Source organism: Mchenga conophoros, linkage group LG3, assembly GCF_057382185.1.
Source record: "Mchenga conophoros isolate Kocher_MC1m ecotype Shallow Benthic linkage group LG3, M_conophoros_male_GT1.1, whole genome shotgun sequence".
In the NCBI taxonomy this organism is placed as follows: domain Eukaryota; kingdom Metazoa; phylum Chordata; class Actinopteri; order Cichliformes; family Cichlidae; genus Mchenga; species Mchenga conophoros.
The window spans coordinates 30,773,167-30,800,622 of record NC_140528.1 but is presented as its reverse complement, the minus strand read 5'-3'; the positions used below and the strand labels follow the sequence as shown (position 1 = coordinate 30,800,622).

General features: G+C 41.3%; 2 protein-coding genes across 2 annotated transcripts; both read right to left on the bottom strand.

The window, feature by feature from the left end:
- Positions 1-4,185: 4,185 nt before the first annotated feature.
- On the bottom strand, positions 4,186-20,231 carry LOC146578117 (protein NLRC3-like). Its single transcript, XM_085257636.1, has 6 exons — positions 18,956-20,231; positions 17,167-17,340; positions 16,746-16,919; positions 15,336-15,509; positions 6,012-6,058; positions 4,186-5,887 (listed from the first exon to the last, which is right to left on the bottom strand). The coding sequence occupies exons 1-6, from the start codon at positions 20,041-20,043 to the stop codon at positions 5,355-5,357; spliced, it is 2,190 nt and encodes a 729-aa protein (XP_085113762.1). The 5' UTR covers positions 20,044-20,231; the 3' UTR covers positions 4,186-5,354.
- LOC146578116 (NACHT, LRR and PYD domains-containing protein 3-like) lies at positions 4,186-27,156 on the bottom strand. Its single transcript, XM_085268601.1, has 9 exons — positions 26,772-27,156; positions 21,241-21,319; positions 20,905-21,106; positions 18,956-20,750; positions 17,167-17,340; positions 16,746-16,919; positions 15,336-15,509; positions 6,012-6,058; positions 4,186-5,887 (listed from the first exon to the last, which is right to left on the bottom strand). The coding sequence occupies exons 1-4, from the start codon at positions 26,888-26,890 to the stop codon at positions 20,212-20,214; spliced, it is 939 nt and encodes a 312-aa protein (XP_085124727.1). The 5' UTR covers positions 26,891-27,156; the 3' UTR covers positions 4,186-5,887; positions 6,012-6,058; positions 15,336-15,509; positions 16,746-16,919; positions 17,167-17,340; positions 18,956-20,211.
- Positions 27,157-27,456: the final 300 nt, after the last annotated feature.

Below are 27,456 nucleotides of genomic sequence, written 5' to 3'. Positions count from 1 at the left end.
TTTTCTTTTCTTTTTAGTGTACAGTAAACAATTGAGTCGAGGCCTTAAGCCCCAGATATCTCACACGGGCATCGTTTTCATAACCAAACTGCTCTGGACTCTGCTCCCCAAACCACACAAATGCCCTCTGGGCTTATTATTGTAACAGATTCTGTATTTGGATTTGTTGTGTGCAGCATTGAGCCTTTGTTAATAAAGCATTCTTCATTGCAGCAGCTGGAGCATTGTGTGTCACTTCTTAGTGAATTGAATCAACATTTTGATTTTGGTGCATGGGTGTGTATCAGTTTTCACTCACTCAACGAGTGCATAAGTGTTCATGTGTGTGTTTCTCTTCATTCTAAGTCGGCGGATGCAGAAGTGTGTGTTTGTGTGTTGGTGTATGTTTGTGTTCATCACCTTCCTGTTCTGTAGTTCAGGTAAACCAGCAGCCTGAAGCATGCCCTGAGGTCCTGCCCTCCTCTTTGGGTCTGTTTGCATCCGTTGTTGCAGCTGCCTGCATCTTCTCCTTGTAACTTGACCCTTTTGCTTCTGTAGCTCCTTCAGGGCTTGCTCCTGCTGTTGGAGCTTTGCATCAGGTCTGGCGACCTCCTGCTCCAGCAAGCTTCCGCCTGATTTCAAGTCCTGTATGTGGGACTCCAAGTCTGAGTGATGGGTTCAATTAGCAGCCAGCTCCTCCGGAGCCATGCTCAGTTTCTGCTCTGATGCCTTAAGCTCTTACTGAGGGCAAAAACCTCAGAGTCTTTTCCTTCCACGTCAGATCGGAGTCTATTTATGTTGTCTTTACTTTGCTCCACGGCCTTCTGCAGCTCTGCTGTTCGGCTCTTCTCAGAGGTCAGCATTCTTTTGCTCACCCTCCCTTTTCCTCCGGGCTTAATGCGCGTCTCGTCACAGCTCAAGTTGTTGTTGTGAGTCCAGCTGCTGTGGCCTTCAGGGGTCAAAGGGTCAAAGATGGTAGCGGAGAGGGCAACGATGATAGCGGGGAGGGTAGGAGTCCAGGTCAGCTTCGGCTTTCAGAAAAAACAAAAACAAAACAAAACAGGCGAACAGGAAAATGATGTTGTGCTGACTGTGTTGTGTTGGCTGTGTTATCCAGAGAGGGGAGAAACAACTGGGCCTCCTCCCCCCCTTTTTGTTTTTTCTTACCATATAATCAACTCATAACCCCCCAAGTTGGCAGGACAACACAGGTACGTGTTAAAATTCTTAAGATCCTGTTTAGAAACCTAAAAAGGAATTTTCTACCATTCAGTAGTCATTTGTCTTAAACAATCAACAAAAACATGTCCCAATTCGACCCTTTTAACCACTAAATTTGTCGTGTCCTCACTTAATCATCAGACCAGTATCTTTGTCTTTTGACGTTAAGTTGTTGTCCTGCAACCCAGAGAGTTTATTTGTCAGTAGTGGATAAACTATATCATTTAAAAACAGGTGTATGTTAAGTGTCGCTACTTTAACCTTGCATGTACGTGCACATGTATGTAAGCTGTTTCTTCATTGCATGTATGGGTGCGTCTGTATATGGGTTAATTTTAACTTTTTCTCAAATGAGGCATTTCTCTAACACACACATGTGTCTGTTCCTCACACTTCTCATACCTTTCTCTGGTTGTGTGTGGTTTTATTTGTTTCAGTCATTTACCAGGAACATCTTTTCCTTTTTTCCATGTCTTCCGCCAGAGGTTAACACTGGTGAGATTCAGGGACACAGCACCCAGAGCAGTTCAGCGAGAAAAACTTGCCTAAAACTTGCCTTCCCTCTTTTTGTCTGGTGTCTGGTGTCCTGCCGTGAATTTTTGAGCCAAAGCTTGGCCTGTTTTCTGCTGCCGTACTCAGGTTTCCAGGTTAAGAAAAAACCACCTGTATGAATACACTAAACATACACTTAGTATTTGTATAAGCATAACTGCCTATATTATTGAACTGACCCAAGCATCAGTTGAAGACCTTATCAATCCTGCTTCATTTCCCGTATTTATCACTCACTCCTAGTCTTGAGGAGGGTAGATTTAACTCTTTACTAACTTTAAACCCCACAAGTAAAAATTTCATATGTTCTTGACTGCAAACACAAAAACTGCTTGATGTTATTACTAATCATTTTCCTCCACAACACTCCAAATCATGTTCTCTCTTGTGTCCAGCAGGGGAATATGGTGACCTCTACTCTCACTGCTTCCCCAGTCAGAGACAATATCTCACTCACACTTCCACACTTTATTGTTTTCCCTTTTCCTTGACTATTATTATTTCACAGAAAATCAACTGACCTACTTCTCCTTCCTCTTCTGTCATGCAGAAAGTCACACACACACAGCACTCGGCCCCCACCTTGTCTTTCTCTCACAGACACACCTACACACACACACACACACTCTAATCGTCCTTTCACAACAAAACTTCACAAACGTCTACTGCAACAGTTTTAAGCACGCAAAGCCAGCGAAAATTCACTCTCACATTCACTTCCCTAACAACTACAAAGTTTTCACATACAAAAATAATCCAGACAATCTACCATGCACCGTTTTCCCTCCTTATACGAGAGACTCAACCAACTTTTAAAAGACTTTATATACACAACATCAAATAAAGCACAGATCTCTGCCTTTTCCAGGTAGAGAAGGAAATACGACCCAACTAAAAATCTCCCAGCAATCACACAAAGTTCTCAAATTTTGTCAAGATATTTATCCCGGCACTCCTACCTTACGGGAGTTTTACACAAGGGATCATTACTCATGGAATTCTATTAAACCATAGTCACATTAGGAAATCACAAACACAAGACTACAAGGTTTAGTTTATTTAATATACTGAAATCTTTTAACCATACCTCTGAGACCCCCTTTCACCTAACGAAAAGAAGCTCAGAAGGACAGAAATGGAGAAATAGGGAGATGAAACCAAGGGCCGCAGCTGTACACACACACACTCCGCTCGTACTCGCGCGCGTGTGCCCGCTACCGCGCAGCACCACACAACCCCTCCTTTCTCCCAAGGAGAAATACACACACACACTCTCCTCTTCTCTAACAGCGAGAGAAGAGAAAGGCGTTTTCGTTTTTTTCACACTCTGGATCCACACAGAAGAAATTCAACAACACAAGACAGTTTCTACAATTTGCACTCTTAAATTCACACACACACGGGTAATTTATATTCTATATACACACGGGCCCGCATAGACGTCATATGCCAGAAGAGGTTACACCTAACTTTTTGACCAATTTAAAAGCATTCTTTCAGCCCAGAGCCGCGCTCTTGCTGATCAATTACACGTCTCGGGGACGCCACCCCGAGAGCGCTCGAATTCCTAAGTCCTAATTAATTTATAACCGCTTCCCGCAGCTGGCAGGGAGCTCCACGTCCGGCGCTGGTACCAAACCCACGCCTTCAGCTATACTTAAAACTCACAAGGCAGCCACGTTAAAAGGTCACGGCCGGGTCCGCGACCCTGTCGATCAAAAAATGCAGTATAAGACAATCACCCATTGATTGTCTAGCCTTTTTGACGGGAGTCCGAATCCCCGCGGAAGGCCAACTCCGGGCTAAAACCTAACCACGCGTCCGCGATTAGGGGTCAGTGCCACCTGCTGGACGAACTACATTCCTAGGAGACCGCGTCTCCAGTCCTAAATAAATTTACTTGTTTTAAAAGCCTCACGGTGAGCTCTCAGCCCCCCCGTTTAATTACCTGACGCCCGAGACCGCGTCTCTGCTAATCGATTAAACCAAATACCCTACACTAACCAGGTGACTGCTGGCATCCAGCCACCCACATCGGTTTCCACACACCTTAAACCGTATTATTTTAACCTCATATAACCTCTTAACTCAAAATTCGCTTCCCACAATAAACAGCAATACATTTACTCAGTTCACTATTCCCTGCCTTTAACACTAATTACCCCAAAATCACCCCGGACAGAACAGAAGCCGCACTGAGTGAACCTTTAATTTAGCGCTCAATTTCCAATTCGGCACCTTTGGAGATCCATCAACAGGCGGTGCTTACCTCTCATATTTCGGGGCCCATCACTCAGTGTAGCTCCTGGCCGTCCGTCTGACACCACTAGACCGTCAGCCAGGCTCCATTAGTCTCCCCCCAAACCGGGTTTCGGCACCAGAAATGTCATGATTCGAGTTTTGAGGAGAAGACAAACGACTGCATGGTCTCAGTAGATGTCAGAATAGTGATCTTTATTACACACTTCTAAGACAGAAGCATGGGAAGACAAGCGTACAGCCACAGATCTCCAAAGAGTGGACCGTTCCCCATCCTTATATAACCCATGATGACATCACACAGTTAGACCTTACTGGAAATGATAACAGTCTCCCCATAGTCCAAAGTTCTCCTTATACAAACATCAGATGATACTTTAGAGAAAAACAAGTGTGTGACATGTCATGTTGTGCAGTTCTGTGAGCCTGTGTGTCCAACTAGAGAATGTCCTGACATGACCTCCCTGTGTAAATAAGGGTGAACGTGCGTGTTTACATAACTCTCTATGTGCATGTTCTGATGTAGGCCTGCAAATGAATTAGAACAAGGTCCTGCTGGACCCTCCAGTTATGGACGGTGAATACAATGCTGTGGATACCATTTGAGACTTGATTACAATGATGATAACCTGCATACATTAATCTTTACTCAGATTACCATAGATATAAAACAAAGATTATACTATCATCAGATTCCACAATGGTAAATGATTAATCAATGATAACTGATTATGAGAATACAAAATAAAATATCTCCTGATCACAGCGGGCTAGCCCTTTCATGTTTTTGTTTAATGTTGGTTAAACAGTCAATCAGATTGGAGAGCTTATGAGCTTCAGCAGGCTTAAACGAATAATATAGCTGAATATCGTCAGCAAAAAGATGATGATACTTCAGGAAACTGCTGTATTATCTGACTTAAAGGAAGAATGTATATTAAAAACAGAATAGGTCCCAGCACAGAGCCCTGAGGAACTCCACACAACAACTCTGTAGGTTCCGACATGATCTGGTTTGCAGACACACTAAAACTCCTTTCAGATATATAAGATGAAAACCAGTCTAGAACAGAGCCAGACATCCCAACCAGGTCTCTCAGTCTGTTTATCAGGATGGTTGACTGTATCAAAGGCTGAGGTAAGGTCTAACAAGACTAGGACTGTGTATTCTCCGGAGTCTACTGACATCATAATATCATTTAGAACAGTTTAAAACATCAACTGATTATATCCATGAATCTGAAAATGCGTTTCTGACTGAAAGAGACAGACATGTACAGACTGAACTACCTGTTCAACAGTCAGAGTGTTTCTCTAACAGAACAACACTCTTTACACTCAACTCAGCACAGTGTCACTGAGGAACCAGGATTGAACCTAAATCCAGGATAAAGAGTTTGAGTGAATGTGGTGTTGAAGGTGTGGAGGTGGATCAGAGTGTCAGAGGAGACTCTGTAGAAGGACAGAGTGCCAGCAGGACAGTCCACATACACTGCTACTCTGTTAGAGACAGAGGAGGAGGAGAAGGAGGAGATGGATGTGTATCTTTTATTTTGCCAGACACAACGAGGACCATCACCAGCGCAGTGCAAACTCCAGGACTGATCATTGTGTCCAAACAAACAGTCTTCACTGTTTCCTTTTCTTCCGATTTGTCTGTAACTCACTGATATATAAATGTTTCCTCTCCACTCGACTTCCCAGTAACAGCGACCAGTCAGACCATTTCTACACAGAAACTGAGGATAAACATCAAATCTGTCTGGATGATCAGGATATGACTGAATCTCCTCCACACGTGCCACCTTCCTGTTGTTGTCAAACAGTCTGAGCTTTGTGTGAACTGTGTTTGTGTCGATTGTGAGTTGACAGGAATCTGATGGAGAGAACAAACACAATCCAGCTGCAGTTATTGATCCATCATCTGTTTATTGATTGACACTTTGATGATGACTCCTCACATCAGAGATGTGAATGAATCCCAATAAAAACACACTTACACTTCCTCAGACCTGGTCTCAACCATCGGACTCCAGCAGGCTCCACCCTGAAATGAGAAGGGGGGTCAGACCAGCACAGTCTCTTTCAGCATGCACACATGGACATTACATGGCTCTCATACACATACTGTTAGACACTGATAAAGGAACAGTCCAACATTTTCACAAATACACTTCAATCCATATGTGGATCAAACTGCTGATGACTGGACTGATCCTGGATCTGTCAGTACACCCTGTATTAAATGAAATATGACTGATTCACACTGTCACCTTCACTATCTTTATATTCCTCTTCTGTTAAGCTGGAAAGGACACCTCCCTGCCTTTGCTGCCAGCTGTTTTTTTTTCCTTTTGGTGTCATTGTTGTTACTGTGCATCTATACAGTACTGTACACACCGACAACATAAAGCAGAGCTCACGCAACCATGGTAACTGAACAGCTCGTCTGACACAACCAATAACAGTTAAGGAGTTGAGTCATGTGAATATTATCATCTGATTAGCAGGGTTAACAGCTCTGATTAGCGTTGTTAGCTTCTATTGCTAATTTGAGGTGAATTAGCATTAGTAACTAATGACAAGACAGTTTTCCTTGCTTTATATGAATGTGAGTAGCTAACGATAAGTAGTCTGTCATTAGTGGCTAAAGCTAATTTGAGGTGAATAAGCATTAGCAGCTAATGTTTGGTCGTGTCCAAATTCATGGGCTGCATTCTCCTGAGGACCCGGCCTTCGCGGTCTATGTGGGCCGGGTCCTCAGAAGATCGGGTAGGCCGGAAGTAAACGGCCGTGAAATTGGACGGTCTAGCCTTCTGATTAGCGTCACCGCTGTCTCGGTGGAGTTTAATAAACTCAGCCGTCTAATCCTTGCTATCTAAAGTATAACAGGACACTGGCGTAAATTCTCAACTGTCTCATACTTCTGTTTAATCAGTTTTCCGTTTCACGTTTAGTCAGCTGTGTAAAAACCAAGGAGGAACCCACCCGGGGGATTAATAAAGTTTTATTTTATCTAATCTAATCTAATAACTTTAATCTCAGCCAAACCGATTTACTCACGAACAAACAAAACACTGAAAAAAGCCCAACAATAACATTTTTAGGTTGTCTAAGTGACTTATATATTACGTTTAACCCGAGCAGCGAAAGTCCGCGGTGATCTGAAAATGATGTGCCGGGAGTTGTGCCGTTCTCGGCCGCATCAGTAACCCTCGAGCTCCCGGCTAGCTATCGAGCTGGTGGGTAGACGTCTCCGAAAACGTCGAAGCACTTTTGCAAATATGCGATATCTTGATAAAACGAGCAGATATTTGATGTTTACATAGCTACTTTCTTGCCTGAAAATATGTTAAAAGTTTATGTTGTGACCCAGAAAGATTAGTATGAGTAATTTTAAAACTTAGTAGCGGCCGCCATTGTTGGAAACTGGAGTTTGGCTGGGCCGCGCTATGAATTCTGGGATATGGTAGGCCATGAAGGATACACCCGACCCATCCTTCAAATTCGGGGAAAAGGAGGACGCATTTGTCGACTGCATTCGGAGGAGTCTACGAATTTGGACAGCCTTCGGCGCGTCGCTGTGACGTAATCGGTCTACAAATGCGGCCTCAGGAGGATGCAGCCCATGAATTTGGACACGACCTTTATACCCCCTTTTTTCGTCTCTTTATAACAATGTGAGCAGCTAATGCTAAGTAGGCTGCCATTAGCAGCTAATGCTAATTTAAGGTGAAAAAACAGCTAATGATAATACCTTCCCTTTCAAGCAACCTAAAGAAGTCCAGACGCTTTTCTTTCCAAACTCCTTAGACTACGATGACCTGGATGACTGAGAACCTTCAGACACCTTTTCCCCTTGCTTTCTAACAATCTTAGCAGCTAATGCTAAGTAGGCTGCTGTTAGCGGCTAATGTCAATTTGAGGTGAATTAGTATTAGTCGTCTAATACCGTTTTCCCTTGCTTATTAACAATGTCAGCAGCTAATGCTAAGTAGGCCGCCGTTAGCAGCTAATGCAAATTTGAAATGAATTAACACTATCCACTGATGCTAATATTGTTTTTCCTTCCTTTTTAACAATGTGAATAGCTAACACTAATACCCTTTTCCCTTGTGTTAGAAAAGTGTAACTAGCTAATGCTAAGTAAGCTGCCATTAGCAGCTAATGGTACTTTGATGTGAATTAGCATTAACCGCTAATGCTAATACTGTTGTCCCTTCAAGTTCCAGTGCCAGACAGGACAGGTAAAAACAAAAACAAAACAACCATCTCCACTGTGGAGTTTAGTTGTCTGCAACAAAAAGAAATGATAAAGGACCAAACTCATTTTATTTCTACTTTTTACTCATTACTGTATGCTCATAGTAGCTGTACAGTCGTGTTATTCAAAAATGGGAAGATCTTAATAATCAATACACAGAGGAGGATTGGAAAGCAGCCATTAATATACTTAGGTCTACTTTCACTTGCAACCCCCTGCTAGAAACCCAGAACAAAATTTTGCACCGCCTATATATAGCTCCTAATGTTTTACATAAGATTATTCAATTCAATTCAATTCAATTTTTCTTTATTGTCCCACAAGGGGAAATTAGTTTAGCAGCAGGAGGATAAGAACAACAGAACAATACTATAAAACAATAATAACAATAATAATGATAGAAAATTCAAGGATAATTATTTGCCATTAAGGAGACAAGACGCAGTAGGGATAAAAGAGACCTGGAGTCTTTTAGTCCTCCTCGGAGGTACTCTAAAACGGCGGCCGGAAGGCAACAACTCAAACTCACTGTGAAGTGGATGGTTCACACAATTAATAATAGAATGAGCCTTTCTAAGCACGTTTCTATTGTAAATGGCCAAAAGTCCATCTTGCCAGCGGCCTGAAATTTTGCTAGCGGTTTTTACCAGAAGTCCCAACCGATTCTTATTCTTCACCGTCAGGTTACCAAACCAGGCAGCGATACAAAAAGACATCACAGATTCGATAAAACTTCTATAAAACAAAGACAACATCTCAGATGAGACATTAAAAGATCTCATTTTCCTTAAAAAGAACAGTCTTTGTTGAACTTTTTTAGTAGTGGCATCAGCATGAGATTCAAAACACAGTTTATGGTCAAGTACCACACCTAGATATTTATAACTCTCAACGATCCCAATATCGGCAGTTTTAATGATAGTGGGTGATGAGCTATAAGAGGACTTCGTAAAATCAATAATCATGTCTTTAGTTTTTGACACGTTAAGTGAGAGGAAGGACTCATCACACCAATTCACAAAATCATCTACAACCTGTCCATGGCCTGACTCGTCCCCCACTAGAAGACTGACGATTACTGTGTCGTCAGCAAACTTCAGGATGTGTCTGTTTGTGAGATTGCTGCGACACTCATTTGTGTACAGAATGAACAGAAGGGGGGAGAGGCAGCAACCCTGGGGTGATCCAGTAGAGGAGGAGAGCACATCAGAAAAGACACGATTCACCCTCACACATTGTGACCTATTAGTCAGAAAATCTGTCACCCAGCCGACCAGACTAGTGTCAAGCTTGAAATGATTGTAAAGCCTGTCAGCAAGTAAGAGGGGTTGAATTGTATTAAATGCAGATGAAAAGTCAGCAAATAATAATCTTGCATGGGTGTGGGGGGCCTCAAGATGCTTATACAAGAGATGCAGGAGTGTGACAGCAGCGTCCTCCACACCTCTCCCTGCTCTATAAGCAAACTGGAAGGGGTCAAGATGGTGTTCAACCTGCATTAAAATCTCCTTCTTAATTATCTTCTCAAATGTCTTCATCACTAAAGAAGTCAGAGCCACAGGCCTAAAATCATTCAGTGCCTTAGGAGAACTGCCCTTAGCAACAGGAACAATGATCGCATGTTTCCAAATCTTAGGTACTGTCTGTAGCTCTAAAGAAAGTGAGAAGATATAGTGAAAAATCCCACTCAGCTGATCAGCACAAGTTCTCAGTACCTGTCCACAGATGTTATCAGGTTATACTTTATGTTTCCACTTTATTTATCAAATGTCAAAAATGTTTACATATTAGAGCCATTTCTTATATTTTGTAAGTGTTTTGTAATAAATTCTTTTATTTAATTAGCTCAGTCTGTTACTATTGTTGTCTTGGAGCAATTGGAGCCACATAATTACGTTAGGGATTAATAAAGTATCCTGATTCTGATCATTTTATGGTCTACCTTACAGTATAAAGTACCTTGAGGTGACTGTTCTTGTGATTTAGCATTGTATAAATAAAATTGAATTGCATTAAATTTAACTTTTTATTATCAGCAGCAAGCCACAGACAAAGTCCGGCAGTAGTCGGGCACAGAAATCACATGAACTTGTGCATTAAAACATGTTAGTGGATTATCCTCCAATAAAATCAGTATATTTTGGATGTATGTACAGATTAGGCCTGGGTATGTGATACTGTTTGCAAACACAAAATATTAACCAGGAACAACTCATTCATTTTCCATCATTTAAGCTGGCTAATAAAAGCAACACCTTATCTCCTAATGCATTTACCTGTCCAAGTCTACACAGGTGTATCTGACATGTCTCCTCTAAAAAACAGACTTCTCCACTCTTAAGGTCTGTAGTCTACATCCTATATCCAAAAACTGCCCCCACTAATCCATTATTCCCCTGAGCTTTCCTTATCTCTGATTCTAAGCAGACTGCTCGGTCCATGGTGTTCCTCCCCCTCCTGAAAAGGTGAAAACACTTCTTTCAGGTGCCTTCTTTCAGTCACATACATCAGTCTGTCCACTGCCATTCTTTCCATGACTTTCCCTAGATAAGAAATTAGAGTTACAGGCCTATAACCTGTGGTCTTAGGCTACGTTCACACTGCAGGCGAAAGCGCATCAAATCCGATTTTTTTGACCTTATGCGACCCATATCCGATCATGGTATGACCGTGTGAACGGGTCAAATCCGATCTGGGTCACTTTCGTATGTGGTCCTGAATCCGATACATATCCGATGTTTCAGAAAGCGACTGCTGTTTGAATGGTCAAGTCGCATTAAATCCGTCTTTTACGTCACTGACACAAGACAGACACCAATTATCAGCGCCGGAGAAGCGCCCGATAAGACATCGCGAACGCTTTCTGGCCATCCGGTGAAACTGCTGGGAAGACAACGTTGGAGAAACGTTAATTTGTACTGCATAATCTGCAGATTCTGACAGAAATCTGTAACTATCCTTTGAAGCACCGCTCCTCTAAAACAGCAATAAGGATCATTATTAGGTTATCTACATTATTATATAAATAACAAAATAACTTAAAGCAAAAATTGGGAGACGTGAAGTCCGAAGTCTTTATATTAAGGGCCATCAGTCAAACAATATTGTTTGCTCTGGGTCTAAACAGAGCGCGTTGTGTGTCACGTCTTCTTTTGGGCATGCGGGCCGCTTTGAGCGTTCACACTAGAGCACGTTTGCTGTCGCATTTTATTTGTAGTGTGAACAAGCAGACAAAAAAATCGGATTTGATCAAAAAATCGGAATTGATCAAAAAATCGGAATTGAGCATTAAGACCTGCAGTGTAAATGTAGCCTTAGTGAGGTCTTTCCTTGGTTTCACAATTGGAATTATTAGAGCTTCTTTCCAGCTTCCTGCCATATTTTATTGTAAAAGAGCAGCAGAGCATTCAATCCATCCTCTAACACACCTGATCTTTCTCAGGGGAAGTCATTTTCATGCATTTAATTTACACACTGAAAACTGATTATTAGAACAATCCTCTTCTCCAGGATTTTCCTGGTTCAACATTTCAATCTTATTCCTTCATTTTTTTCCTCACATGTCTCTTCATCACTTCAATTACTGATAAAATTCTTTAACCAGGATCTCTGCTTTTTCCTGTAGCTGCTTACTTCCTGTAGCTCCTTGATCTACTAATACTGGATAGTGTTGTTGTTTCCCGACTCCATATATGTTCTTAACTGTACTCCGTGCATTCTGAATTGGTGTAGTTCTTCCTAAAGTACTGTAGCAAGTACTTGCAAGTATGTACTTTTAGTTTTCCTAACGGTTTCCTCTCTACTACTGAGCTTTTTATATTGTGCTTCTTTTAAGCTGCCTGAAAGCTGTTTCTGTCCAGTACTGCTGTGTTACGTTCTTGATCTCACTATGGCACCATCATCCTCTGTACTCTTTAGCTACTCATTGGAGCAGGTTCCTGAACTGCATTTATTCTGTGCTTAGTCAGCTTTCATGGATATCATCTCTGTCCTCCTCCATCCTAACATTATCTAACCCATGCTTAATGTTAGACTTAAATATTCACCGCTAAGCCTCATCAAACTTCCACCTTTCTTTTCCCCTCACTCTTTCTTAATCAGCTGTAAGTCCTATTTTACAAGTAATGGGATTGTGATCAATTGCCACTATTGCTTCCTGGTAAACTTCCCAGCTCTAAATTCCTGCTGTGCTCTGTCTTTTTGGGGGTTTTTTGGCCCGTCCCGTTTGGCTCTTTTGCCATCAGAATTACTGGGGAAAAGAAAGGGGAGAAAGAAAGAGGGAAAGAAAAACAGTGGGGAAGAGGGACGGGGATAAAGGGTAAAAAACAAAAACCAACAAAATAAGCAGACAAAAAATGCATATATCAATCACCTGGATCACCTGTTGAGAAAGAAAAAAGAGAAAACAAGCAGAAAAAAAAGAGCAACACAATAAACAACATCACGATGATCTATGGGAATATAACAGTAAATACTAAATATTAAACCTGCTGTGTTTCTTGATCCTGATTTTAAATCCAGTAAAGACTCTTTCCCTAAGCTGACAGTGACCAGAGTCCCTGTTCATTCAGACTGACTAATTCCTTCTTATCTATAAGCTGCCCAATCACCTCACCATTTCCATCTGTTCTTTGTCCTCCCCAGAGTACAATGTGAGCACTTAAGTGTCCACACAGCATTATCTTCTTACTCTTGAGGCATTTTGATGTTTTTAAAACAGTGAACTTGTAGTTTTTTTTGCGAGGATTCTAAAGGTTTATTACAGTGAGAGCTTCCCTACCTAACCATATTCCTATTGCCAGATGCTTCAACAGCAACATCAAGCCTATGTACAACTAAATCTAACCTTGGCTTAAATCATGTTTCCTGTACACAGATAACTTGTGAAAAACTTCCTCTGCCAGTTTCTTCTGCTCAGTCTTTGATGTTTTCTTCACTTTCTTCATCAGGTCGTTAGACACACTTTCCAGAAGGCAGCAACACTTTCTGCACCCTCACATCCAGTTCCAACTGGTCACAAGCACTGGCTGGTTTCTTTGTCAGAAGCTTCCAGAAACAGGCAAGAGGAACTATACAGGCTGTTGCTCAGTACCTCTACTACCGTCCCTTCACAAGTCTGAAGTCTGTAATCCTTAATTTGTGGAATTAGTTTTAGTTGACATCTCCCTGTAGTTGTCAGTTTATACCGAATTTTTTTGTTCAGTGGTTTTTATCTCTTTTATCCCAGTATCTGTTTCCACAGTCTCTGGCCTAAATTCTAAAGTCCCTAACTCAATTTAACTTTGTCCAAACAAGCACATGACACCGTTTTCAACGATGAGGAGACTCGGTAACTCCTAGCTTAATCTCGAGATGCCCTGTACCCCACAGCTAAGCCAAACTGAACTATCCCTGTTCGACGACAGGTCAAAGCTGCGCGTCCACGGCCAGGAGGGAGCGTAACCTCCGGGCTATGCGCTTCTTAGCAACTTCCAGTGCCGTCCTATAATAATTTTCACCTAACCGATTTTGACAAATTTATCATAACGGGTCCGACCGAAGAAAGTTAACTTTTTTGTAATCAATTAAACAGTATCTGTTACTTCTGGGAACAGTTTCTGACCTAATTTCTATAACAACACATAGCCAATTCCCTACCAAACTACCTGAGCCTTTAACTCAATATCCAGGGACTCAAACCCAACATTATTACGTTCATATTTCTTCAACTTCATTAAATACTCTTAAGCAACTTTAACTGCATAACACACGGTGATTCTCATCAAAATCAAAACAGACACTCTACCAGTAATTTCAGTGAGTATTAGTATTTAGTATTTATTTATTTATTGTCATTGTCAAGAACAATGAAATTGCGTTTGGGGCTTCCATACAACCCCAAAAAACTTTAATTTAGTCATATCCAATTTGGCACACTTTGGAAATAATTCAAATAGTAAGGCACTACCTGGAAATAATTCAACAGGTAGTGCCTTACCTTTAGATAAGCCGGCTTTTGTCCACTCACATCAGACCACTGGCTCGTGCCTGTCCGTTCGACAACCTCGGACCGTCCAAACTTTTAAATTCCACCCCAATACCACAGGACGAGCCCCCAAGCTGTTAAGGTTCAAAAATATTGGGGATGGACACCAGAGGAAAAACCCACAATAACAACACTGGTCCGGTCGGGTTGAGTCAAACGATGATTTTAATGATCACACGCGTGGGAGATGGACACTGATGCAGACAGCCTCAAAATCTCAAAATGGTGGAGCATTGCTCAAACTTTTATAGCCTCTGGTGCCTCCACCTTATCATAAAACCTAAACATTCACATGCTTTCTCTCACACAGCGCCTAAGCTACGACCTTGGCTCCCCGTTTATCTGCTCCTGCTGAGATGGGGCAGAAAACTCCAGCACACTCTGTTCTCTTCTAATCAGGCAAATTAGACAATAACTTTCTGCGAACAGTATTTCTTATAACTCAGCAGTATAATGCATCATAAAACAATATCATTCATTCACAACAAGTCAGCAATTTAATGTAATGCAAATCAGTTTAACTAATGTAATAGTTATCAGCTTCTTCTAATTCAGGAGAATAATGCAAACTAAAACTACATAATAATTCACAATCTTTAATTCGGGGTATAACATGACATGAAATAATATTAGAATCTAACAAAGTGTAACAATTTATCCTGTTTCCAGTGTTTGTACTGAGCTAGGATAAATATGTCCTCCGCCTATCTATACAGAAATTAGTCTAACCTGAATCGGGGTAACTGGAAAGAACCATAGTACTGCACTGTTAAATATACTAAGATATATACAGCTTGTTAATGGAGAAGCTCTCGCTGGAGGCCTCCAACATTACTATCCCTACTTGATCAGTTACAAGAGTGTTTTTGTTGTGTGCAAAGGAAAAACTTATTATATATGTATTATATATTACATTTATAAAATGTATTATAAATGATTGTTCATTTCACATCTGCACGAAACAAACAGGAAATAAGAGAAGGACATGGGAAATGTTTCCACCTCTTCTTCCTCTATCAGACATTCTCTCCATACCTGAGAGTGTCCAGTTTCCACTGTGGATCCTTCAGACCAGCTGCCAGCAGTTTCACTATTGAGTCTCCTGGATAATTGTAGCTGAGGTCCAGCTCTCTCAGGTGGGAGGGGTTGGAGCTCAGAGCTGAGGCCAGAGAAGTACAACCTTCCTCTGTGATCAGACAGCCTGACAGACTGCAGACACACAAAACAAACATCAATCAATGAACACTTCAGTGAAGGTTGGTCTTGGGTTTCATTTTTTCCAGATAAAAGGACCCTTATTCATTCCAACTGAGTAAGCATTATAAAGCAACAACAGTTGTCTCAAGTTGTACAGCAGGAAACCCTACAATATCACAGAACATATATGAACAATCACACTCATCCTACTGAGCAGTACTTGGCTACAGCTGGAAGGAGGAACTCATTTTTCCCAGGAAAAGACCTCCAGGGTTAGGGAGGGTTGACTTTTCCCTCACTTGCTTTATCATAAACCAATGTCTTCTGTCTAATCTTATAAGTAGAGAGAATGTCTATCTTTTCATTCAAAACTGTGAGATGGTTTCACCAGGGAGGAGGTTGATAGCTGAAGGGAGCACCTCCCATTTTACTTTCAGAAACTCAAGGAACCAGAGGTCAACCAGCTGTCTGACAGTGAAGTGCCGCAATAGGGTAATGTAGGAGTATCAGATATGAGGACATATGGATATATGGAGACAAGCTAATATGGGAGAAATATGTTCTCTCCATTTAGCCCCTTTTAATAATAATAATAATAATGAATTGGATTTATATAGCGCTTTTCTAGGCACCCAAAGCGCTTTACAATACCACTATTCATTCACTCTCACATTCACACACTGGTGGAGGCAAGCTACAGTTGTAGCCACAGCTGCCCTGGGGCAGACTGACAGAAGCGAGGCTGCCATATCGCGCCATCGGCCCCTCTGGCCATCACCAGTTTAGTACTCTCACTGCAGCAATTTGGATCAGCTTAAAGCTTTTCATGGAACTTTTAGGACAACCTGCAAATAATGCAATATATCAGTCAGGGGTAGGGATAGCTCAGTAGGTAGATTGGCGGCTCCATGATTGGAGGAATTTCCCCACGGGCATAAATAAAGTAATCATTATTATTATTAAAAATAGTAAGTGTGTGATTCAGGTTTTTCCAAGGCTATTATAGGCTAAGATGTTTTAAATTGTAATAATACTAATCACAGGAAGTTAGTACTATATTAATCTTTAGTATGCTCATTAAAGGACATAATCTGGAAAAAAAACCCTCCAAGACTAATTTTTACAAACTTTTACAAAAATATTTATAAACAGCAATTCAGAGTCTAAAATTGTATAAGACTTAGCTTTTTAAGTAAGAATATGATACAAATTACAAATTATATGGAGTGAAAAGGACTAAACACTGACCTCAGAGTTTTCAGAGTACAATGCAAACTCTGCAGTTCTGCAGAAATATATTTGGCTCCTGAATCCTGAAGGTCATTGTCACTCAGGTCCAGCTCTCTTAGACAGGAGGACGGGCAGCTTAGAACTAATGAAAGAGCTTCACAGCTTTTCCCTGAGAGGTTACAGCAATTCAGTCTGACAAAAAAACAAACAAACAAACAAACAAACACTGACTTTATAACAATTGATGATGCAATCAGCAGTTACTACTGGCAACATTTAATATTTCAGAAATGGTTGAAAATTTTGCCTTATTTTAAACAGAAATGTGGCAGGTTACTGTTACTAAGGAATATTAAAAATGCTAAGCTACAAAAAAAAGATCTTTACTTTTCAGCTAAAATAATTCAACATAAATAAATAAAATATTCACTAATCTGACCTCAGACTTTCTAGTGTACAATGTGGACTCTGCAGAGCAGCATTAAGAAGCTTCACTCCTGAATCCTGCAGATTGTTGTTACTCAGGTCTAACTCTGTCAGACTACAGGACTGGGAGCTGAGAATTGAGGACAAAGCTTCACAGCTTCTCTTAGAGAGGAAACAGCCACTCAGTCTAAAGAGAAAAGAAACAAAAATCAGTACAAGAGATGTCCTTGTTAACAAAAAACCTAAAATGTCAGGAAAAAATTGCTCATTAAATCACCATTATACCTCTAAACGGAAAAGCAACTGAGCAACTAGTACAATTAATTAGTAAGTAGGGCTGGGCAATATGGCTTAAAATTCATGTCGCGATATAATTTGAAGCATGTGCGGTAACATATATATCGCGATATATTCTTTTCTTCTGTATAACATATTTTCCACACTATAAGGCACACTTAAAATCCTTTAATTTTCTCAAAAATCAAGTGTGCCTTATGTATGAAGTCTGGTTGTTCTTACTGACCTCGAACCGATTTTGGCGTGCAGAAATCTGTTAAAAATGTTTTAGTACAACGTTGGTAAGCCGCACTGCTTGATGGATTGTCAGAGCATTACGGCTGCCGTAGTGAGGAGCTTTGCGGAGCAATCTGGGTCCAAAACTCCGTCCGTTTCAGGTCCCAAAGTCAAACGAACACTAAGAGTTAAAAACGGTCTAAATTATTTCATCTTTAATAAAATCATCAGCGTTGCTGCTTTATCAGGTGTAACAATTAAGTTTAACATCCATGCATCCATGAAAACAAAATTTATTAAATTTAACGGAGTTAGACGTTAACAGGAAGTTAGCCCGCTAGTTTCCACCTAAACATGACATACCATGTTCTGACTGAGAGATTTTTGAAACTAATTAAAACGTACAGCTCTGCTACCACTTCCAACATAAATGAAGACAGAAAATTAAACAGCAGTGGCATTTGTAGGGTTACTGAAGTTGGACTACCTGGTATATAATGTTGTGCTACGTGTGTGTCGTGCTAGCGACACAGCTGTGTTAGCATAACATTAGCACAGTGAAGCTGGAGGATGAACACCAACTTTTTTTCCAATCAATAAAAGTTAACGTGAGGGATTCTGGTGGTTAGGGACAAATGCAATCGTATAGTAGGATGCTATACACGGGGCAAACGTCAGGAGAACAACTGAGATTATTCATCCACAATACGAGGTTAGTTATTAATACACTGCAACAACATGGGAATAGTACAGCTGGCCAAATTTATATAGTTTCTATCGTATATTGTTTATATCGCCCACCCCTATTAGTAAGTAAGTAAAATTTATTTATATAGCACATTTCACAAATAAAAATCACAAGATGCTTCCCCATCATCAGATAATTATACTGTAACTTTGATTACTATTTCTTCTTGGTGCCAAATTTCTGACTCTAGTTCAGTTTTAGAAACCTCATGTTAAACTGTGCAAGTATCAGTGCCTGAAAAACTCGATCCCCACGTGTTTTAAACCTAGTACGTGGGACCACCAAGTAACCTCTGACCTGACGACCTAAGTGCTCGGGATGAAGCATGAGGTTTCAACAGGTCAGAGATATACTGGGGAGCCTCGACTGAAATGAATGGTCTAAAAAACGGATATTTGTTTGGACCAAGAAACACAACGAATGGACATTAGACCAGTGGAAATCTGTGCTTTAGTCTGATGAGTCCACATTGGAGATCTTTGGTTCCACCCACCAATAATAAACATTTTAAAAGTAAAGGAATAAGTATATATTTGCTTACATGGCTTTGTTGGAGGCTTTGACCACTGGCAGCAGCCTCAGAAGAGCCTCCTCTGAAGCAGAGTATTTCTTCAGGTCAAACACATCTAGATCTTTTTCTGATGACAGTAAGATGAAGACCAGAGCTGACCACTGAGCAGGAGACAGTTTATCTGTGGAGAGACTTCCTGATCTCAGGGACTGTTGGATCTCCTCCACTAGAGAACGATCATTCAGTTCATTCAGACAGTGGAACAGATTGATGCTTTTCTCTGCATATAGATTCTCACTGAGCTTATTCTTGATGTACTGAACTGTTTCCTGATTGGTCTGTGAGCTACTTCCTATCCGTGTCAGCAGACCTGGTAGGAGAGTCTGACTGGTCTGCAGTGAAAGACCCAGGAGGAAGCGGAGGAACAAGTCCAGGTGTCCATTTGGACTCTGTAAGGCCTTGTTCACAGCACTCTGGTAGAACTTCTCTGCAGATTCTCCTGTTTCAGACTTCTGGGAGGCTGTCTGTTGTTCTTCCAGGAGATTGAGTCCAGAGTTGATGAAGGTCAGATGGACATGAACAGCAGCCAGAAACTCCTGAACACTCAGATGGATGAAGCAGAACACCTTGTCCTGGTACAGTCCTCTCTCCTCTTTAAAGATCTGTGTGAACACTCCTGAGTACACCGAGGCTGCTCTGATATCGATGCCACACTCTGTCAGGTCTGATTCATAGAAGATCAGGTTTCCTTCCTGCAGCTGATCAAAAGCCAGTTTTCCCAGAGACTCAATCATCTTCCTGCTCTCTGGACTCCAGTGTGGATCTGTCTCAGATCCTCCATCATACTTGACCTTCTTCACTTTGGCCTGAACCACGAGGAAGTGGATGTACATCTCAGTCAGGGTCTTAGGCAGCTGTCCTCCCTCTCTGGTTTCCAGCACATCCTCCAGAACTGTAGCAGTGATCCAGCAGAAGACTGGGATGTGGCACATGATGTGGAGGCTTCGTGATGTCTTGATGTGGGAGATGATCCTGCTGGCCTGCTCCTCATCTCTGAATCTCTTCCTGAAGTACTCCTCCTTCTGTGGGTCAGTGAACCCTCTGACCTCTGTCACCATGTCAACACAGTCAGGAGGGATCTGATTGGCTGCTGCAGGTCGTGTGGTTATCCAGAGGCGAGCAGAGGGAAGCAGTTTCCCCCTGATGAGGTTTATCAGCAGCACATCCACTGAGGTGGACTTTCTAGGGTCAGTTAGGATTGTAGTTTTGTGGAAGTCCAAAGGAAGTCAACACTCATCCAGACCATCAAAGATGAACACAACCTGGAAGTCTTCAAAGCTGCAGATTCCTGCTTCTTTGGTTTCAGTAAAGAAGCGATGAACAAGTCCCACCAAGCTGAACTTTTCCTCTTTCAGCACATTCAGCTCTCTGAAAGTGAATGGAAATATGAACTGGATGTCCTGGTTGGCTGTGTCTTCAGCCCAGTCCAGGGTGTATTTCTGTGTTAAGACTGTTTTCCCAATGCCAGCCACTCCCCTTGTCAGCACTGTTCTGATTGGTTCATCTCTTCCAGGTGAGGATTTAAAGATGTCTTCTTGTCTGATTCTTGTTTCTGATCTGTCGGTTTTCCTGGATGCTGTTTCAATCTGTCTGACCTCATGTTCATCATTGACCTCTGCAGTCCCTCCCTCTGTGATGTAGAGCTCTGTGTAGATCTGATTCAGAAGGGTTGGGTTTCCTGCTTTAGCGATCCCCTCAAACACACACTGGAACTTCTTCCTCAGTGCAGATTTAAGGTTACGATGACAAACTGCAGCTTGAAGCTCTGAATAATAATAGTAAAAAAGACATTGTCAACAATCAGTTCATGTTTTAGAAAATGTCCCCAATAACTGACTGAATACATGTTGGTCCATCTCTTAAAACATTACTAAATGTTTGATTCATCCAGCAGCTTAAATTTTAAAAAATCCTCTCACTGCTCTGCAGACATTCAGCTAGCTCCTCCTGCTTCATTCTTCTCAGAAAGTCCAGTGTTATCTTCACAAATGCTTCTCTGCTGCTCTGCTTCCGCTCATCCTCCCTCTGACTCTCAAAGCATTCTGGGTAATCTGGACTCAGAACCTTCTGGATCTTCTTCAGCTCGTCCTTCACAAAAGTGATGATGTTGTCCTCCAGCAGCTGGAACAGAATACTTTATGAATGAGCCAATCAGACTGAAATCATGGAGCCAAACATCAGATCTCTACAAAGAGCAGCATGGAGATGATTGTGAACACAATAGATGTAAAAGTAGTTGTTTTACATGTACAGACCATGAATATGGAGACCAGCGGTGTTTGATGCTGCTCAGCAGACTGACCACTGGGAACATCTGAGCTCTCCTGGTCTGCTCTGTGGAGGAATCACGAAGAATTAGTTCACAGGATAACGACCTAGCAGTACTTTTACCCAGTTTAACTGATACAGCTGTCTCAGGTCCTCTTGAGGGCTGTGCAGTTAACCTCTTGGTAGAGAAACCTAACAGAGGACTGTAAAAATGCTCCGCTCTTCTCCCCTCTGCTCTTTTTTCCCTTTTCTGGGATGCAGCAGCCAGGTAGAGCTTCCTTCCAATCTGATCCGGCGGGGAGGTGTGGGATGCCAGATCAGGCGCCACACCTCCGGCTCTCCATATATCTATCTATCTATCTATCTATATCTGTAATCTGCGTTCGACTACTCCGCCTAGGCTGCACTCTCGAGCCTAGGCGGAGTAGTCAAATGCAGATTCACTGAGCACTCAACACAGACAGGATGGTCAGAAGGAAGAGCGCAGGGCAAGCTAGCGAGACAGAAGTGGACCTCCCCACCCTCATTCAGATCTGGCGTTTGGAATTATTTTGGTTTTCATGTGACGTATGACCCTGAAGGTAAGCGAGTCATGGACTAAAGTAAAACAGTATGTTGGATGTGCCACGCAATGCTCAATTACATGGGTGGGAACTAGTGTGTTAGCGCAGTTAGCTCGTTAACGTGTTGGCCGTCTAGCCCCTCTGTATAGGGTAGCTCGTTAACGGAGATTTGCCGTGTTGTGGCGTTAAGGTTATTTCAACGAGATTAACCTGAAAGCACTAGTGGGAACACAACGAATATGACTGCACATTTACACCGACATCATCCTAGTGCAAAGACAAAAACAACAAGCATGCATGCTACAAACTTTAGCCGAGTCATTTAGACAGCTGTTAGCACAGGATTCTCCTTATGGAGACCTGATATGTTTAATATGCTGCTGAGAATATAGCCCAGAAGAAATGGATAGTATAGCTTTTATTTTGGAAAGAGACATTTCTCTGTAATAAACTCTCTTTTCCAAAGATGAGTGATTCCTCCATCAGATACAGGGCTCGCAATATCGCTAGCCCGACGTCCCGGGGCTATCTCTCCCCTGCCTGTCGGGCTATTGTAGGAAGGAAAAATATATGTCAATGCTTTTGCATTCTTTCAGAAATGTAGCTGGGTAATTATGTCATTGGGTGAGCCACTGTCAATATGTGACATATTGAAATCGTGTTTGAATTTGCGCTTGTTTTTTTGCTTTCACTTTGCAATCGCGCGAACTGTGTATAGAGAGCGACAGCACTGATCTGTGAGTGGTGATAATTTCTGCACCAATTCCTCTGACATCGTCTTATTAATTGTTAGCTTACTATGCAAACATGACAAGTGAAATCTCCCGCAGCTTAAACATGTGAGAGGTTGATCGCGCAGAGAATCGCTGAGCTTATGTGAGTGCGGCAGGATATATATTTCACTACGATGACCTGGATGATTGAGAACCTTCACAGACAGATATATATTTTAGTTCTGCTGAGCCAAATAAGACAGGTCAGGGTGAAGAAGTGACAGCCAAAGAAAAGCTTACCACAAAACGGAGAAGTTATGACAAATCAGACTATAAGGCAAAAAGAAAGTGCAGCTTTATGGTTTCATGGACAAAAGAATTTCTGTGGCTGCAATATGACGAGCTAAAAAACAACACGCACAAGGGTTAGGGTTAAATTTAAAAACTGTACTTTTGTGTTAAAATATATATTTATAATTTTAATAAATGACAAATTAAAAAGGCATGAACATTTTTTTTTTGTATCGAAAAAATATCGAACCGTGACACCAAAGTATCGAACCGAACCGTGAATTTTGTGTATCGTTGCACCCCTAATATATATATATATATATATATATATATATATATATATATATATATATATATATATATATATATATATACACACACACACACATACACACACATAAGTCACTTATTAATAAATAGCTGGAAAAGAAACGTGTAGTTGTAGCAGTAACCAGTGTGTTAAGTGGATGCGTTGTACAGGGAGATGGCCACAGGCAGGAAACTCTAGATCTTGTTTTAACATATGGCATAGAAACTGAACATTTAACAGTGTTTCCTGAAAACCCTCTCCTGTCTGATCATTTCCTGATAACATTTAATTTACAATAATTGATTACGCAGCAGTGGAGAGTAGACTTTATCACAGTAGATGTCTGTCTGAAAGTGATGTAACTAAGTTTAAGAATATAATCCACCCACTGTTATCATCTTCAATGACCTGTACTAACATAGAGCAGAGCAGCTATCTGAACGCTACCCCAACAGAGGTCGATTATCTTGTTAAGAATTTCACCTCCTCATGTCACTGGATACTGTAGCTCCTGTGAAAACTAAGGCCTCTAATCAGAAGTACCTGACTCCGTGGTATAATTCTCAAACACGTAGCCTAAAGCAGATGACTCGTAAGCTGGAGAGGAAATGGCGTGACACAAATTTAGAAGATCATCATTTAGCCTGGAGAAATAGTTTGCTGCTTTATAAGAAAGCCCACCGCAAAGCCAGAACATCTTACTATTCATCACTGATTGAAGAAAATAAGAACAACCCTAGGTTTCTCTTCAGCACTGTAGCCAGGCTGACAAACAGTCAGAGCTCTATTGAGCCAACCATCCCTTTAACGTTAACTAGTAATAACTTCATGAACTTCTTCACAAATAAAATTTTAATCATTACAGAAAAAATTACCAATAATCATCCCACAGATGTAATATTATCTACAGCTACTTTTAGTACCATTGATGTTAAGTTAGACTCTTTTTCTCCAATCGATCTATCGGAGTTAACTTCAATAATTACTTCCTCCAAACCAGCACAGAAACAGCTTTAGTGAAGGTTACAAATGATCTTCTTATGGCCTCTGACAGTGAACTCATCTCTGTGCTTGTCCTGCTAGACCTCAGTGCAGCGTTCGATACTGTCGACCATAATATCCTATTAGAGTGATTAGAACATGCTGTAGGTATTACAGGTACTGTGCTGCAGTGGTTTGTATCATATCTATCTAATAGACTCCAGTTTGTGCATGTAAATGGAGAGTCCTCTTCACACACTGAGGTTAATTATGGAGTTCCACAAGGTTCAGTGCTAGGACCAATTCTGTTTACATTATACATGCTTCCCTTAGGCAGCATCATTAGAAGACATAGCATACATTTTCACCCAGCTCTATCTGTCCATGAAGCCAGATAACACACACCAATTAGTTAAACTGCAGGAATGTCTTAAAGACATAAAGACCTGGATGGCTGCTAACTTTCTGCTTCTTAATTCAGATCAAACTGAGGTTATTGTACTCGGCCCTGAAAAGCTTAGAAATATGGTATCTAACCAGATTCTTACTCTGGATGGCATTACCTTGGCCTCCAGTAACACTGTGAGGAACCTTGGAGTCATTTTTGACCAGGACATGTCCTTCAACGCACATATTAAACAAATATGTAAGACTGCGTTCTTCCATTTGCGCACCATCTCTAACATTAGAAATATCCTGTCTCAGAGTGACGCTGAAAAACTAGTTCATGCATTTATTACTTCCAGGCTGGACGACTGTAATTCATTATTATCAGGATGTCCAAAAAACTCACTGAAAAGCCTTCAGCTGATCCAAAATGCTGCAGCAAGAGTCCTGACAGGGACTAGAAAGAGAGAGCATATTTCTCCTGTTTTGGCTTCCCTTCACTGGCTTCCTGTTAAGTCCAGAATTGAATTCAAAATCCTGCTCCTCACATACAAGGTCTTAAATAATCAGGCCCCATCTTATCTTAATGACCTTGTAGTACCATATCACCCTATTAGAGCACTTCGCTCTCGCTCTGCAGGCCTACTTGTTGTTCCTAGAGTATTTAAAAGTAGAATGGGAGGAAGAGCCTTCAGTTTTCAGGCCCCTCTTCTGTGGAACCAGCTTCCAGTTTGGATTCGGGAGACAGACACTATCTCTACTTTTAAGATTAGGCTTCAAACTTTCCTTTTTGCTAAAGCATATAGTTAGGGCTGGACCAGGTGACCCTGAATCCTCCCTTAGTTATGCTGCAATAGACGTAGGCTGCCAGGGATTCCCATGATGCATTGAGTTTTTCCTTTCCAGTCACCTTTCTCACTCACTATGTATTAATAGACCTCTCTGCATTGAATCATATCTGTTATTAACCTCTGTCTCTCTTTCACAGCATGTCTTTATCCTGTCTTCCTTCTCTCACCCCAACCGGTCACAGCACATGGCCCCGCCCCTCCCTGAGCCTGGTTCTGCCGGAGGTTTCTTCCTGTTAAAAGGGAGTTTTTCCTTCCCACTGTCGCCTAAGTGCTTGCTCATAGAGGGTCATATGATTGTTGGGTTTTTCTCTGCATCTATGAAGCGCCTTGAGGCGACTTTTGTTGTGATTTGGCGCTATATAAATAAAATTGAATTGAATTGACTTAGGCCAGACTTGTATACCCAGCACTTCCAGTATATATATTCTACATTACTCTTCTTATATTTATTGTTTGTTTACTTGCACTGCTGTAACAGGAGCCTCGTCGTCTCGTCTCTCTATATGCTGGACTGTAAGTAGCGGAGATGACAACAAAGTTTACTTTGACTTCAGCAGTGAGCAGGCGCACCGAGGGCTCTCGCGCTCACTTTTAGCGTACAGAATTTCCAAAAAACATCAGTGCAAATTATAAGTCTGTATTATAATGTCTTGTGTTTTCATGTTTGTTGGTTTGTTTTATTTTGTTTTATCTTGCAAGTTGGTTATTAGACGCTGCTCCAGCCAGCCAGAGAATCCCCCGCCGCCCCGCCCTCTCCTCCCTGTGCCGCAAGCAGCAGACGCACCTCGCAAATGCAGGGCGCCCTTACTCCCAGCAAATGGGCGATAGAAAACCGATCGGTGCCTATGCCATTCCCAATATGGCTGGCTGATGTTGGGGCAGCATGAGTACGAGCAATTTTTTTATTTTTTTGCCGATGCCCGTGATGCCGCCCCCCACCACAATGCCGCCCCGGGCAACCGCCCATGTCGCCCGTATCAAAAAACGCTACTGACAGAGCTTTACAAACTACAAACACTTTACATTACAATTGTGATACACAATGTAACTGTAATGTAATTTACAATGTAATTGTAAATTACAAATTACAATTTATAATAAATAAAATTGAATTGAATTGAATTCCACAGCATGTCTTTATCCTGTCTTCCTTCTCTCACCCCAAATGGTCGCAGCAGATGGCCCCGCCCCTCCCTGAGCCTGGTTCTGGAGGTTTCTTCCTGTTACAAGGGAGTTTTTCCTTCCCACTGTCACCAAAGTGCTTGCTCATAGGGGGTCATATGATTGTTGGGCTTTTTTCTGTATCTACTGTACAGTATAAAGCGCCTTGAGGCGACTGTTGTTGTGATTTGGTGCTATATAAATAAAATTGAATTGAATTGAATTAAATTAAATTAAAACAGCTCATAACGGTTCTCTTACCTCACTGGTTCATTACTGAAGTTTGGATTGCTATCTTTGGACCAGTCACTCCTCACAGATGGGAATCTTGACCTGACTTCCTCTTCCTCGATCATCATCTTGTTGTGGACTTCAGTCATTCTGAGAGGTAAACCACAAACACTCAGTGAGCGATCCACATCGGGGATTCAAGGAAAACCTGATCTTAGTTGCTGACTCTGAAATTTAAGACCTTTCAATAATAAAAACAAAAAAAGCAAGAAATACTCTCATGTTTGAAACAGGATATAATAATAGGAACAGCTGTGAGTATGATCATGTCATATCATGTCAGCTCACTGCAAAGTCCAACTTCAGTATGAAACTATATTACAGTGGGATGCAAAAGTTTGGGCAACCTTGTTAATAGTCATTATTTTCCTGTATAAATCGTTGGTTGTTACAATAAAAAATGTCAGTTAAATATATCATATAGGAGACACACACAGTGATATCTGCGAAGTGAAATTAAGTTTATTGGATTTACAGAAAGTGTGCAATAATTGTTTAAACAAAATCAGGCAGGTGCATAAATTTGGGCACTGTTGTCATTTTATTGATTCCAAAACCTTTAGAACTGATTATTGGAACTTAAATTGGCTCGGTAAGCTCAGTGACCCCTGACCTACATACACAGGTGAATACAATAATGAGAAAGAGTATTTAA

Bases quoted from the DNA above. Each gene is read 5' to 3' on its own strand.
- LOC146578117 (XM_085257636.1), bottom strand. From the start codon at position 20,043: ATGGTGACAGAGGTCAGAGGGTTCACTGACCCACAGAAGGAGGAGTAC. The intron at 16,920-17,166 runs GTCAGATTAGTG...TTTTTTTGTCAG, and splicing joins TGTACACTAGAAAGTCTGAG to ACTGAATTGCTGTAACCTCT. The intron at 15,510-16,745 runs GTCAGTGTTTAG...GTGTGTCTGCAG, and splicing joins TGTACTCTGAAAACTCTGAG to TCTGTCAGGCTGTCTGATCA.
- LOC146578116 (XM_085268601.1), bottom strand. From the start codon at position 26,890: ATGACTGAAGTCCACAACAAGATGATGATCGAGGAAGAGGAAGTCAGG. The intron at 21,320-26,771 runs GTAAGAGAACCG...ATTCCTCCACAG, and splicing joins TTCAGTAATGAACCAGTGAG to AGCAGACCAGGAGAGCTCAG. The intron at 21,107-21,240 runs GTCTGTACATGT...ATTCTGTTCCAG, and splicing joins CGCTGGTCTCCATATTCATG to CTGCTGGAGGACAACATCAT.